A 15,183-nucleotide genomic window follows, 5' to 3' on the forward strand; every position below is an offset into this window, starting at 1 on the left:
AGCGATGGGGACCAAGTTACTATTCAGTACAACATTCCGTCCTCAAACCGATGGTTAGTTCGAAAGAGTTACTCAAATTTTTGAATATCTACTGCGAACTTGTGTGATCGATTTCCAAGGCAGTTGGGAACCGAAATTACCTATAGTGGAGTTTACCTACAATAATAGTCTCCAGTCATCTATCGGGATGACTCCTTTTGAGGCACTTTATGGAAGAAAGTATAGATCTCCTATTAATTGGGACGAGGTTGGGGAAAGAAGAGAGATTGGTCCGGATGTGATTGAAGAGACTGTCGAGCTTGTAGTCAAAATTCGAGAGAGAATGAAGACTGCACAAAGCCGATAAAATAGTTAACCTCCTTAGTGGGCCTAAGCCTTATTAGTGACTTATTTAAGTATTTAATACTCAAAACCCACCTCATAACCCTACAACCCCACGCCCCACACACACCATCAAAATGTAAATTCTCTCTCCAAGCAAATACACGGCACACACAATATTTTGGAGAGAAACTTTCGAAGCCTTCAAGGGAAATTCAAGCCAAGGTCGTTCGTCGTTGTTCTTTGCAATCGTCAACGTTAATTCGTGTGTAAAATACGCAAAGGCACGCCATATTTCTTTCTTTCAAACATCTATCACACCATAATATTTATTTGAACGTGTTTTGAAAGAAAACAAGGCACACAACTTGATATTTTCGTAACTATGCTTACATGTGTATTAAACTCTTGATATGTGGTTCCAAATTCATGTTTTTATGTGTTTAAGAGGGCTGCAATGTTAGGATAATGATCAAGGATGTTTTTACAAAGCTTTAGGGTCCTAAAACTCTACCAAAACACTGCACAGGATCATGAACACAAGCTGGAGCCAATTTGTTTTCAAGGTTATCATAGGGGCTCGGTTTTGGGTAGTAAAAGTTGGGCTTGGTCTCAGATTGGGGCCAGGGCTAGCTAGGGTCTGGTATGAGTCAAGGAAGGAGTCCTAGACATGCTAGGACTCGAGTCAAGGGCTGGGAAAGGAGTCCTAGCAAGCTAGGAATCCCACCCGAGAAGGTCCAAGATGCGCGCGTTGGTTGCTAATATAGGTGGATTTTACTTGTTTTTGATTTCATGTGATGTCCCATTGTGTTGCATATATCGTTTAGATTGCATGCATTTTGTGGTGTTTTGGCATACATTATGTTTTCTTGTTCCTCACAAGTCTCGTGGTTGAAAATGAAGGCAATTCATGAATAAACTGAAAATAAGTGGTCGATTTTCAAGGGACATCCGCCCGAGCACACATTTATGTCCGCCGGAGCGCCTGCAAGGTGTGAATTGGAGAAGATTTGCGCAAGCTATCCGCCCGGGTAAAAACTTATGTCCGCCCGGGCGCATTTGATTTTTGGGAAAGATTCTTTGCCGATTTATTCCCTTATTTCTGAATGGGGATGATATGGTAAGGGGATTGAAACAAGTTTGAGGTATTCAGAAATTATTCAGAGCCAAGGAGTAGAGAAAAAGGGAGAAAAGCTTGGAGCAAAGTTTGAGAGTTGAAGATTATCGAGATTCCAAGCATCGTTCTTCGCGTTTTTCTTCAAATATAGTATTTATAATTTAAAATTTATTGTTTAAACATTTTTTTGCTCCTTTTCACTATGAATTCTAGTAGCTAAACTTTCGTATTTGTTGGAATTAAGAGCATCCTACCCCGAACGTTGATTTCAATAATTTATGTTTCGATTATCGATTTATTCTTGAGTATGCTATTGTTTCTCATTACTTTATTAAAGTGTAGCTAACTTTAATAATCATTTCATATTGCGAGTGAGTTCGAGAGAATAGCATGGGATAGGAACGAGTAGCATAGTCCGTGGATCTACAATTTACATAGAAATATGAAATTTGATACATGTTGATAGTTATAGTCCTAAGGGTCGACAGCTTCGGGATTTCATAGATAGGCATGCGATTCACCTTTGATAAATAATTAAAGAAATTTAATTACTTCACTGAGTACAATTAGTTTGGCATAGCTCGAGAGGGCGTGTTCAATTAATTAGGAAATCATGTCGGAAGCGTAAATCACTATCGAACGAATTAAGTAAATAACGAGGGGTAGGTGAAGTGAAATTCCCTAAAAATTCATTTTTAATCGAATTTTAATTAATCATTCTAGATTAATATCTCATCATTTAATTCTTAAATTTTATCTTTGAGTTTTTATTTAATTGTAGTATTAGAAAACAATTATCCAAATTTCGTTGGTAAAGATTTAATAACTGAAGATAATAATTGCAAAATACAGTCTCTAGTGGAACGATACTCGTACTCTAGTACATTATATTATAACTTGACATTGTGCACTTGCGATTATTTCGAGCTTAAATATTATTAATTTGGACCAAGAGTTTTATAGTGCAAGTTTTGCTCGATCTGTTGTAGCAGCACGCATGGGCCCAGGGTCTCGGCCAAGGGGCTCGGGCTGGGCTAGGTCGAGTGTCCTAGGAGAGTGCACAAGGGGTTGGTCCAGGGGCTGGTTTGATTGGCTAGGGCATAGGCTCGATAGAAGAGTCCTAAGTCTACTAGGTGTTCTCGGCCGCAGCTTGCACTGGTGGGTGTGGCTTCTGGTTCGAGTAGGGGTCGAGTCCTTGGGTGCTTAGGGTCCAGTAGGGTCCATAGGAAGCTTGGCTCGAGGTTGGCTCATGATGGTTTAAGCATGGCTCGACAAAAATAGGAGATGGCTCGAGGGGAATTCTAGGCGTGAACTTAGGGTTTTTTCTTTGAAAAATAAATCGAAACACGGCTCACGGGGGTCGAGTCTTTGAAAAATAAATCGAAACATGGCTCACGAGGGCTAAATTAATATAAATATTCTAAGTTTTGAATTTATCAATTTTATATTAAAGTTTGAAATTTGTCGGGATTAAAACACATTAAAAACGATTAATTAAGGAGTAATTAAAAAGTCTAGTATTTAAGAAAAATAAAATTATGGAAAAATTAATTTAAGCTTAAATTATTATTTTGGACATGTTAGAATCAATGAAATTAAGAAAATTTCAAAAACGTGAAATTTTACGTCTAGGGGTAAAAGAGTAATTTTATACCCGAAAATTAGTAAACGTCGTGACAGTGCTCTGATTGCTGTTTTATATTTTAATATGTTTATTTTATATTTTCATGGATTTTTATATGTTAAAATGTTTATTTTAAAATGTTCATAGATTTTATTGTTTAATATGGACATTTAAAATATATGTTGCATGCTTGGTTTAAAAGAAAAACAAAGTTATATGCATGTTTCTTTTATAAAGTGATGTGTTTTATATAAAACGTTGAAGGAAGTGAAGTAATTGTGACTAATACGAAGATATATTGGAGATATCGTGAGGGTGAGGGTCCTAGTAGGAGCCCGACGATCGTATTTCCATTTATACGAATACGAATATTGTAACGCCCAGACATTCGTATGTTTATGATGTAAGGTAAAGATTATGATTAAGTATGTTCCTTGTTACTTTAATGGTTTATTATGATGATCATTTGAGATATGTGACGTAATGGTGATGGTTTATGACTTCAAGATATGATATGAATGGTATTGAATGATATAGAATGAAACAGAGAATGTATTGGTAGAATAGAAAGTTGATCTTTAGCCTAATAGGTAATGGAAGTGCTGAAACGGTATGAAATTGTGGTAATAGTTGTGGTTTTTAGCATAATATTCTGTATATTGATCTGAATGATGTGATGCCACTTCCATTAGAAAGATAAGATATAAGTCTATAACTTTCTTGTTTTGAGTTTTGTTCAAATCATTGCGGAAGACGAGCCAAAAGCGGCCCGAAGTGTGTCGTGTGTATCGTCATTCCTCCAGTGACACATGTTGGGAGATTGAGCATAACTTTTTACTCACACCTTCAAATGACATGAGGCTAATTGGAGATGCTAGCCAAGACATATAGCTACAACTTTTATGTTTACCACTTTTTCAAATTATGAAGGAACGAAGCGTTTCGGAAGCGATCTTTGATATGGCTGTGCAGAGAGCGGCGCCCTAGCGGTAAGAAATGACCGCCCGAGCGCCACAGGTTCTGGATTTTTGGTTTGGGACAGTATGGTCCGTGCTAGGGCGGTAATTTCTGACCGCCCAAGAGCCCTGTACAGTGCAAAAGCATTTTTTTAGGTTTGGGAAGGCATAAAATCGAATGGGATCACTTTTTTACTCATTTTCCTTTTCTTCTTTTCTCTTCTCATGGTTTGGAAGCTAGGGTTCCTCATTTCTCCTTCAATCCAACTTCTTCCAAGACATTAATCTTTGATTGAAACCTTAATCTTTGCTTTGAGATTAGAAGTTCTTCTTTTCAAGAGTTTAGGAGCAAGGTAAGAAAGCTTATTTCTTGGTTTAGTGATTGAAGGGAGACATTGGGTTGCTTGGTTTGAGTGTTGAGGTAAGGTTGTTAATATAGTAGTGGTGTTGCCTCTGGCCATTCTATATCCGCAATGTAATTGGCCAATTAACGATGAAAACATGTGCTCTATTATAAGATGCATTTTATGCAGAGGTACAAGTCCCACCTATAAGATTCGTTTTTACGAAGAGGGTTAGCAATGAAAGAACTATCTTATAAGAACTATCAATTCTTCATTTAATCAATGAAATGAATATCATCCCTATGTATTGTTGTATTATGATTCTTGATGGATGATATTAATAATGATTCGATGTTTATGAAATGAGATGGATAATGTTTTCAACAAAATAAAATTGAGGCCATACATTTTATGTTTTACAATAAAATAATATGTATGTATCTTGTTAGTATTGATTCCATTTGCTGAGTTTTATACTCATTCCATTTATGTTCATGTGATGCAGGCACAGGTAAGAAAGATTGATCATCCCTGAGTTTTCGAAGCGAGAGAAGGGAATATGCCAAACATTGGAGATTTCAATTTGATGCTATTTTTGTTATGTTATGGTTATGGTTATTTTGGGAGATATTGTAAATCTTTTTTTTTATTTGATATTAGAAATATGTGTAGATACTAAATTAAATGGTATATGATGTATATGAAAATCTTTTGCATGTGATTTATGTGTTGCTTGAGACAGGTGGCATGTCCTATTTGCGGGGAGATGCTGCCCAATTTTTTTTTAAAATTACACCTTTTCTGCAAATTATATTTCAAAGCTTCCGCATTGATTATGCATTTAAGTCACGAGTGTTACATTTAGTGGTATCAGAACCGAGATTTTCGGACCAATGATTTGGCATATGACTTCCTCTGCTGTCGACAATTCGGTATGTACCTGCATCATTTGATATAATATGGATGTGTAGCGTCAATAATTATGATATGTTATGTGTGGAAATGATTTTAAACTAATATGTATCATAGGATCAAGCCGCCTAAGCGTAAAGCACCAGAAGGGGAGGATAGTTCATCATCTATAGTTGTTGATGAATTTAGTAAGTTACTGAAAGAACAGGCCAAGGTACACGGTGAGCAAATCTAGCAGCTCTTACCGATGCAGAATGCAGGGTGAGGGAGAGAGAGAGAGAGCAAGTGAGGCCCGAGCCTAGTAGTGAAGGCGCATATGAAAGATTTCGTAAGATGAAGCCACCAGAATTTGATGGTAGCACTGATCCCATGGTCGTCTTGGAATGGGTCAAAACTATGGAGGCTATTTATGATTATATTTACTTTGAAGATAAAGATCGAGTCAGCTGTGCCATTTTTCTACTGACCAAGACTGCGAGGATTTTGTAGCCACCAAGGTATCAGTTAATGTCTCGGCACTCAAGTGGCAGGAGTTTAAAGATTTATTCTACGATAAATATTTTTCTCAAGATGTTCGAAGTCAGAAAGTGAAGGAATTTCTAGAAATGAAGCAAGGAAATATGTCAATACAAGAGTATATTCTCAAATTCGAAGAGGAGTGTCGGTTTTCCCCATATCTTGCCAGCAATGACATTGAAAAGGGCGAGCATTTTCTGAGAGGTGTTCGGGCTGAAATTAAAAGAGACGTTCGAATGTCTAAAGCTGCTTCATATAAAGAGATTGTTGAAAAAGCAAGGATGGCCGAGCAGGACGAGAAGGAAATTGACAGAGAAAGACAGTTGAAGCGCCAAGATTTTTCTACTAAGGGCCAAGGTTCTGGATGGAAAGGTAAGGGTAAGTTCAGAGGAAATGAAAAAGAGGATCATCGACCCAAAGCTCCTATGCCACTGCCTGCATATGATCGACCTGTATGTCCAAAATGTGGAAAAATGCATACAGGTGAGTGTTTGGTTGGAAGTTATCGATGTTTTCGTTGTAGAGGTGTTGGACATGTCATCAGAAATTGTCCGGTAAAAGGTGAGAAAAGGAAAGATAGGGTTCAAGATAGAATCTTCTCAATGACTAAAGAAGGTTCAAATCCTGATTCTTCTGTTATATCAGGTACTAACTTAATTTCATGCAAGGCCGCTATTACATTGATTGACACTGGTGCTACGCATTCCTTTATGTCTGAAATTTTCTTGCGCTCCTTGAATGTTGTTCCATCCTATGAACCCCTTCACTATAGTATTTTGTTTCCATCGGGAGACGAAATATGGCCTTCTAGTATTCTTAAAGGTTGTACAGTGCAAGTAAATGAGAAAATCTATTTTGCTGATCTTATTATTATTCCCATGGTGGCGTTTGATGTTATTTTGGGAATGAACTGGCTATCGTCATATCGTGCCGTTATTGACTGCGTAGCTAAGATGGTGCGATTTCTTGCAGAAGATGATGATAGCGGGATTTTCCAGAGTTCAGGTATTTCGCTTGGCACTCCTTGTATTTCTTGTTTGAAAGCTCAGGTAATGTTATCAAAGGAGTGTCAGGGGTTTTTAGCTACTGTAATAGATGTGAATACTGAGATGACAATGAAGTTGAATGAGATTGAAGTAGTTCAGGATTTTCCTGACGTATTTGCAGATGATGTGCCTAGATTGCAACCTGACCGTGAATTTGAGTTTGTGATTGACGTGGTTCCACGTACTGCTCGGATTTCAAAAGCTCCTTACCGAATGGCCCCGACTGAAATGAAGGAGCTGAAGAATCAGTTGCAGGATCTATTAGACAAAGGCTTTATTCATCCGAGTTTTTCTCCATGGGGAGCTCCAGTTTTATTTGTCAAAAAGAAAGATGGATCTTTGTTGTTATGTATTGATTACAGAGAGATCAACAAAGTCACGATCAAGAATAAATATCCATTACCGAGGATTGACGATCTCTTTGATCAGGTACAGGGAGCGACAGTGTTTTCAAAGATCGACCTGCGTTCTTGTTATTATCAGCTGAAAGTTAGGGAAGTCGACGTCCCTAAAACTACATTCAGAACCAGATATGGCCATTATGAGTTCTTAGTCATGTTATTCGGGTTGACGAACGCTCCGTCTGTCTTCATGGATCTAATGAACCAAGTCTTCATGTAATGCCCGAATTTTTATATAATATGGCAGTAGTTTTGATGGTTCTTGGCTTTACGATATGGTATGAATGGTAATGATGTTATAGAATGGAATAGATAATGGATGGGTAGAATCAAAGGTGGAATTTGAGCTAAATAGGTAATGGAAGTGCAGAAACGGTATGAAAAATATGGCACAAGTTGTGGTTTTTAGAATAATATTTTGTATATTGATCCAATTGATGTGAGGCCACTTCCATTAGAAAGATAAGACATAAGGCTATAACTTCCCAGTTTTGAGTTTTGTTCAAATCATTAGGGAAGATGAGCCGAAAGCGTCCCGAAGTGTGTCGTGCGTATCGTCGTTCCTACAATGACACATGTTGGGAGATTGAGCATAATTTTTTACTCAGACCTCCAAATGACATGAGGCCAATTGGAATGCAAGCCAAGATATAGGGCTACAACTTTCTAGTTTACCACTTTTCCTAATTCTTAAGGGAAGAGGCGTTTCGGAAGCGATCTTTGTAGTGGATGTGCACAGAGTGCGCGCCCGGGCGGGAATTAATGTGCGCCCGGGCGGGTCTTGTTCGGGAAAAATGGTGTTTTGGCCGAGAGTTCCGCGCCCGGGCGGAAAAAGATGTCTGCCCGGGCTTTTTCTGCCCGGGCGGCCAGCGATTTAAAAAGCGTGTTTTCGAGATTTAAGTGATATAATAGAAGAGTTGGTTCACTTTTCCCTCATTTCTCTCCTTACTTCTCGATTCTTCACTCCAAGGGAAGCTAGGGCACTCTTTTTCCTTCATTGGTCCCTTTGATTCTAGTTACTTGTTGGGCTTTTGGAGTAAGAGCAAGAGCATTTTGGGTTCAAGGAACTAAGGTAAGCTTGTGAGTTTAGTTATTGTTGTATTTTGGTGTTGAGGAATTTTGGAGATTGTGATTGTGTTGGTTTGAATTTAAAATTGAATTGTAGAGGAGCTAACTCTTTAGCACGCTTGTTATGTGTTTGATAAAATGATTCAATAAATGTTTTTATGGCATATTACGGTTAAGAAATTTACGGATCTTGGTTCGAAGCAGTATTGAATTAATTATGAATTTTGTACAGAAACAGCTATGTTTTGATAAGTGATCCGAGTTCTTGAGTTATAGTAGATTTCAGAGGTTCAAGACTTCTCACCTACACATTTCGATCTTCTTTTGGTAATATTTGAAGGTATGTTACGGTCGGTAACATACGAGGTAAAAGTATCATTTTTATTTTAAATTGAAAACTCTATGGCTCGATGAACTATTGGTGATTTGATGATGATTGTTGTATTGAGATGAGTTGATTATGATATCGAAATGATGATATTGATTTGCATCATTACATTGCATATTGAGCCACTTTTTGATTCAGATTTGATATGGCGGAGGTCGCCTTGATTTATTGATTTGTTGGACGTATGGGGCTATAGTTGAGTTGGCATAGTGTATGCGGAGTTCGCTGCTATGGCCTGAACACTCACTATAGGCGCACCATAGTCCTGGGATTGTAGAACACAGCACCCCACCCCGAGCGGATGAGTCGGTGGATGTTGCTGGGTGATTCTATTCCCTTGGGTACCCTATGACCAGATGATTCACTTGATCTTGAGATTTATTGATAGCCCACAGCTTCTGATCATGCATTGGATTATATTGCATCTTTATGAATTTTATATGAGATATTTGAAATTTTAATTCTCATATGTTATTTATTGTATCATACTGGGTTTATACTCACCGGCACGTCGGCTACCTCTTGTTTTCATGTGCTTGACGGTAAGTGAGGCGAGGCTTAGGATGCCAGAGTCCAGCTCCAGGCGAGGAGATACGAGTTAGAGTGGGATTCTCGGGTCTTAGGAGCTATGTGATGTTGTTTGGATTTCTTTGGTTCACTACTTTTTGTTGGCATGTTGAAAATTATATTTCAAACATTTGAGATCATTAAATTATTTTGATGATGTTTATGTGAATTTGTGAACCACAAATTATGTATTTACTAAATCATTTGGTTTGTTACAATTATAATTATTAGTATTAGATATCGGACCCGGGCCCCACATTAGGTGGTATCAGAGCGTAAGATATTTGGGAACAGGGTAGATCGAGTCAGTTGGAATTTCTTGATCATGTGATATATTTGCTAGGCGCATTTTCATTGTGCTATAATGTGAAATACATGATCATAATTAAGATATTATATTGTTGAGCTTTATTCGAGATTTTGAGATTATTGAGTCTCAAGAGCCAGAGATGGTTGATACAAGATTGAGATGATTATGATATTGTGATTTTATATGTGTTTGATCTATTTTATATCAGACATGGCTACTCGAGGTAGAGGTCGTGGTAGACATAGACAGAACGTACTAGTGGCACAAGATCAGGGCAGTGCTACTCATACTCAGATGGATATAACTCTGACTCCAATGGAGATACTGTTAGCCAGATTTCAGTCTTTGCACCCACCGATGTTGAAGGGTACCGAGAATGCATTAGAGTGTGAGAACTGGTTGGAGAATATGGATCAATTATTTGAATCTCTTGAGTATCCAGATGATCGTAGAATCAAATTAGTTGTTAATCAGTTATTGGATGTTGCTAAGAGTTGGTGGATAATGACCAAGAAAGCTTTAGAGGGTCGAGGTACGATTGTTACCTGGGATATTTTTAAATCTGAATTTTATCAGCGTTTCTTTCCTACCTCTCACAGGAAAGATAGGGGAGCCGAGTTTGCAAATTTAAAACATGGAAATCTTAATATTGAGGACTATGTTGCTAAGTTCTCGAATTTACTGAGATTTTCTCCTCATGTAGCATCCGATGAAGAAGCTAAGGCCGATCACTTCATAAATGGTCTTAACCCAGATATATTTACTTTGGTTAATACCGGAAGGCCTAACACTTTTGCTGAGGCTCTTGATCGAGCAAAGGGAGCTGAAACTGGAATCTTTAGGCAGAGAGGTTTTTAGTATTCGCAACGACCCCAACAGCAACAGTTCCGACAGCATTTCAGACAGGGTAATAGTGGCGGTAACAGTGAAAACATAAGAGAGCAGTTCAAGGCTAGAGGCAAGCAATTTAAGAGGCATGGCAGTAATTTTTCGAGTTCTAGTGGATCGAGACAGTCTGGTTCAGTTCAGAGCAATGGTTATTCAGGTCCGACTTGTGGTCAGTGTGGTGGTAGACATTATACCGATCAGTGTAGTGGAATCTCGGGAGCTTGCCACTTTTGTAACCAGGTGGGACACTATGCTCGAGTGTGCCCTAACCGTGGCAGTGAAATATCTCAGAGTGGGGGATCATCGAGACAGACACCTCACCAGAATCGTCAGACCCCTACAGTTCATTCTTATCAGCAATCAAACCGGACAGATCAGAACAAACAGAGTGGTGGCCAGAGGGTAGGACAGCCACCTAGACAGCAGGCTTGAGTTTTTGCACTCACTGAGGATAAGGCACATAATGCTCCAGATAATGTTATTGCAGGTAATTGTTTTCTTTCAAGTTATCCTGCTTATGTTTTGATGGATACTGGTGCATCACATACTTTCATAGCTGAGCACTTTGTCTCGTTGCATTCATTGCATTCTATGCCATTTCTACATTATCTATTTCTACTCCACTGGGCAAAGTGATGAGGTCAGCAGAAATGATAAGTGCTTGTGAATTTCGTTATGAGGATAATGTCATTGAGATTGATTGCATTGTGTTGGAGATGTCTGATTTTGACTGCATAGTTGGTATTGACATGTTGACAAGATACATGGCTACAGTAGATTGTTTTCAGAAGATTGTTAAGTTTAGGCCTGATATGACAGATCAACGGACATTTAATGGTAAAGGTTCTCGAGCTAAGATTCCTTTGATATCTGTTTTGTCCATGACTCGTTTGTTGCAGAAAGGAGCCGAATGTTTCTTGGTTTATGCAATTGATATTTCAAGGTCAGTACCTATATTGACAGATATTCCAATTGTTAGTGAATTTTCAGATGTATTTCCAAATGAGATTCCAGGATTTCCTCCAGTCCGAGAGATTGATTTCAACATTGAGTTGATGTCAGGTACACAACCTATTTCTAGAGCTCCTTATACTATGGCGCCAATTGAACTGAAGGAACTAAAGGAACAACTTGAGGATCTATTGGCTAAAGGATATATAAGACCAAGTGTTTCACCTTGGGGTGCTCCGGTTTTATTCGTGAAGAAGAAAGATGGGTCTATGAGGCTTTGTATCGATTATAGACAGTTGAATAAAGCCACAGTAAAGAATAAGTATCCTTTGCCAAGGATTGATGATCTCTTTGACCAATTGCAGGATTCTTCAGTATATTCTAAGATTGATTTAAGATCCGTATATCATCAGTTAAGAGTTAGAGAGACAGATGTGCCTAAGACTGCTTTTCGTACCAGGTATGGGCATTTTGAATTTTTGGTTATGCCTTTTGGGTTGACCAATGCACCTGCGGTATTTATGGATTTGATGAACCGTGTGTTTCAAAGGTATATAGATTAATTTGTTGTGGTCTTCATTGATGATATTCTTATTTATTCAAAATCTTAATTTGAGCATGCCGAGCACTTGAAAGCTGTTTTGCAAATTTTGAGAACTGAAAAGTTGTATGCTAAATTATCGAAATGCGAGTTTTGGTTGCATAGAGTGGTTTTCCTTGGACATGTGGTTTCGAGTGCTGGTATATCAGTTGATCCGAGTAAAGTTGAGGCAGTCATTAATTGGTCTAGACCGACATCAGTTCCCGAGGTACGTTGTTTTATGGGTTTGGCTGGATATTATCGCAGATTTATTGAAGGATTCTCACAGATTGCGAGGCCAATTACCAAACTGACACAAAAGAATGTACCATTTATTTGGTCGCAAGCATGTGAGGCTAGTTTTGTTGAACTTAAGCAGAGATTGACTAGTGCCCCTGTTCTGACTATTCCATCAGGTGTAGGAGGATTTATAGTGCACAATGATGCTTCACCTCAAGGACTAGGTTGTGTATTAATGCAGCATGGCCGTGTGGTTGCCTATGCTTCACGACAGTTGAAGCCACATGAGTCTAGATACCGAGTGCATGACTTGGAACTAGCAGCAGTGGTTTTTGCCTTAAAGATTTGGCGTCACTACTTGTATGGGGAGAAATTTGAGATATTCACTGATCATAAGAGTTTGAAATACCTCTTTTCACAAGCAGAGCTGAACATGAGACAGAGGCGTTGGTTAGATTTGTTGAAAGACTATGATTGCGAAATAAAATATTATCCAGGAAAGTCTAATGCAGCAGCCGATGCTTTGTGCAAAAAAGTATGCAATATGTCCTTGATCACTAGCAGTGTATCTGACTTAATAGAAGAATGTTGTCTTTCTGGTTTGGATTTTGTGGTAGATACTCAACCTATAAGAGTATTTATGATTCAGGCAGAGCCAGAGTTGTTTGTAAAGATTAAAGAGGCTCAAAGGGTAGATCAAAGCATTCAGAAATCAGTTGAACTCGTCAGATCAGGACATCAATCAGAATTTCAGGTCAATAATGAGGGTATTTTGTTTGTGAATGATCGTATTGTAGTTCCTAATATTTCAAAGTTAAGGATACAGATTTTGCGTGATGCTCATTGCAGTAAGTTCAGTGTACACCCTGGAAGTAAAAAGATAAACAATGATTTGAAGAAACAATTTTGGTGGAAAAGAATGAAATCTGACATAGCAGAATTTGTATCTCATTGTTTGAATTGTCAACAAGTGAAAGCAGAAAGGAAGCAACCAGGAGGTCTTTTGCATAGCCTTAAGGTTCCAGAATGGAAGTGGGACCATATAACCATGGACTTTGTCACGAAATTGCCAAGGTCGTCGAGGGGTTGCGATGCAATTTGGGTTATAGTTGACAGATTAACTAAGTCTTTGTGTTTCATTCCTTATCAGATGACATATAGGCATGATCAGATGGCCAGATTGTATATCAGAGAAGTTTTGAGATTGCATGGTGTGCCTAAGTCCATTGTATCAGATCGTGATCCCAGATTTTCTTCTCATTTTTGGCAGAGTTTACAAGAGGCCCTTGGTACTCGTTTGCATTTGAGTACAGCATATCATCCTCAGACAGACGGACAGTCAGAACGTACTATTCAGACATTAGAGGATATGCTGAGAGCTGTATTGATGGATTTTGGTATTGGTTGGCAGGATTCGTTACCACTTGTCGAGTTTTCTCATAACAACAGTTATCAAGTGAGTATTGGAATGTCACCATTTGAAACACTATATGGCAGGAAGTGTCGATCTCCTCTGTATTGGGATGATTTATCTGAAGCACCAATTGTAGGACCTGATATGATAAGAGAAATGACAGAGAAGGTGAAATTGATTCAGAGTCGTATGAGAGCTGCTCAGGATAGACAGGCTAAGTATGCGAACATCAGGAGACGGCCGTTGATTTTTGAGAAAGTTGACAGAGTTTTTCTGAAAATATCTCCTTTTCGTGGTACAGTTAGATTTGGAAAGAAGGGTAAATGATCACCGAGATTCATAGGTCCGTATGAGATTTTAGAACGTGTTGGTGATTTGGCTTATAGATTAGCTCTTCCTCCTGCGTTATCAAGTGTTCATGATGTTTTTCATGTGTTCATGTTGAGGAAATATCATACAGATCCTTCTCATGAACTTCCACCCGATGAGGTTGAGTTAGATCAGAATTTGAGCTACATTGAGAAACCGATTCAAATTCTAGACAGAAAAGATAAGCAACTCAGAAATAAATTGATACCGTTGATTAAAGTACAGTGGAACAAACATGGTGTCGAGGAGGCAACTTGGGAATTAGAAGATAAAATGAGACAAAAATATCCCGACTTATTCAAATGAAGTACGCTTCTATTCTCGGTTTTAATTTCAGTATTAATTATTACATGTTAGACTTGGAGGAGATGATTGATTTCGAGGACGAAATCTATTTTTAGAGGGGAGGAATTGTAATGCCCGAATTTTGATATAATATGGCAGTAGTTGTGATGGTTCTTGGCTTTACGATATGGTATGAATGGTAATGATGTTATAGAATGGAATAGATAATGGATGGGTAGAATCAAAGGTGAAATTTGAGCTAAATAGGTAAAGGAAGTGCAGAAACGGTATAAAAAACATGGCACAAGTTGTGGTTTTTAGAATAATGTTTTGTATATTGATCCAATTGATGTGAGGCCACTTCCATTAGAAAGATAAGACATAAGGCTATAACTTTGCAGTTTTGAGTTTTGTTCAAATCATTAGGGAAGATGAGCCAAAAGCGCCCCGAAGTGTGTCGTGCGTATCGTCGTTCCTACAATGACACATGTTGGGAGATTGAGCATAACGTTTTACTCAGACCTCCAAATGACATGAGGCTAATTGGAGATGCAAGCCTAGATATAGGACAACAACTTTCTAGTTTATCACTTTTCCTAATTCTGAAGGGAAGAGGCGTTTCGGAAGCGATCTTTGTAGTGGATGTGGGCAGAGTGCGCGCCCGGGCGGGAATTAATGTGCGTCCGGGCGGGTCTTGTTCGGGAAAAATGGTGTTTTGGCCGAGAGTTCCGCGTCCGGGCGGAAAAAGATGTCTGCCCGGGCGGCCAGCGATTTTTAAAAAGCGTGTTTTCGAGATTTAAGTGATATAATAGAAGAGTTGGTTCACTTTTCCCTCATTTCTTTCCTTACTTCTCGATTCTTCACTCCAAGGGAAGCTAGGGCACTC

The 15,183-nt window shown here is 38.6% G+C and overlaps 1 protein-coding gene across 1 annotated transcript; it reads left to right on the forward strand.

The window, feature by feature from the left end:
- Positions 1-3,655: 3,655 nt before the first annotated feature.
- Positions 3,656-10,507, forward strand: LOC142538694 (uncharacterized). The gene is made up of 6 exons (XM_075643994.1): positions 3,656-3,672; positions 4,868-4,873; positions 5,392-5,488; positions 5,721-7,122; positions 8,254-8,309; positions 10,325-10,507. The coding sequence occupies exons 1-6, from the start codon at positions 3,656-3,658 to the stop codon at positions 10,505-10,507; spliced, it is 1,761 nt and encodes a 586-aa protein (XP_075500109.1).
- Positions 10,508-15,183: the final 4,676 nt, after the last annotated feature.

This window comes from Primulina tabacum, chromosome 3 (assembly GCF_025594145.1).
Source record: "Primulina tabacum isolate GXHZ01 chromosome 3, ASM2559414v2, whole genome shotgun sequence".
Lineage (NCBI taxonomy): Eukaryota > Viridiplantae > Streptophyta > Magnoliopsida > Lamiales > Gesneriaceae > Primulina > Primulina tabacum.

Bases quoted from the DNA above. Each gene is read 5' to 3' on its own strand.
- LOC142538694 (XM_075643994.1), top strand. The intron at 7,123-8,253 runs GTTTTTCTCCAT...CTTTGATTCTAG, and splicing joins CAAAGGCTTTATTCATCCGA to TTACTTGTTGGGCTTTTGGA. The intron at 8,310-10,324 runs GTAAGCTTGTGA...GTCTTAACCCAG, and splicing joins TTTGGGTTCAAGGAACTAAG to ATATATTTACTTTGGTTAAT.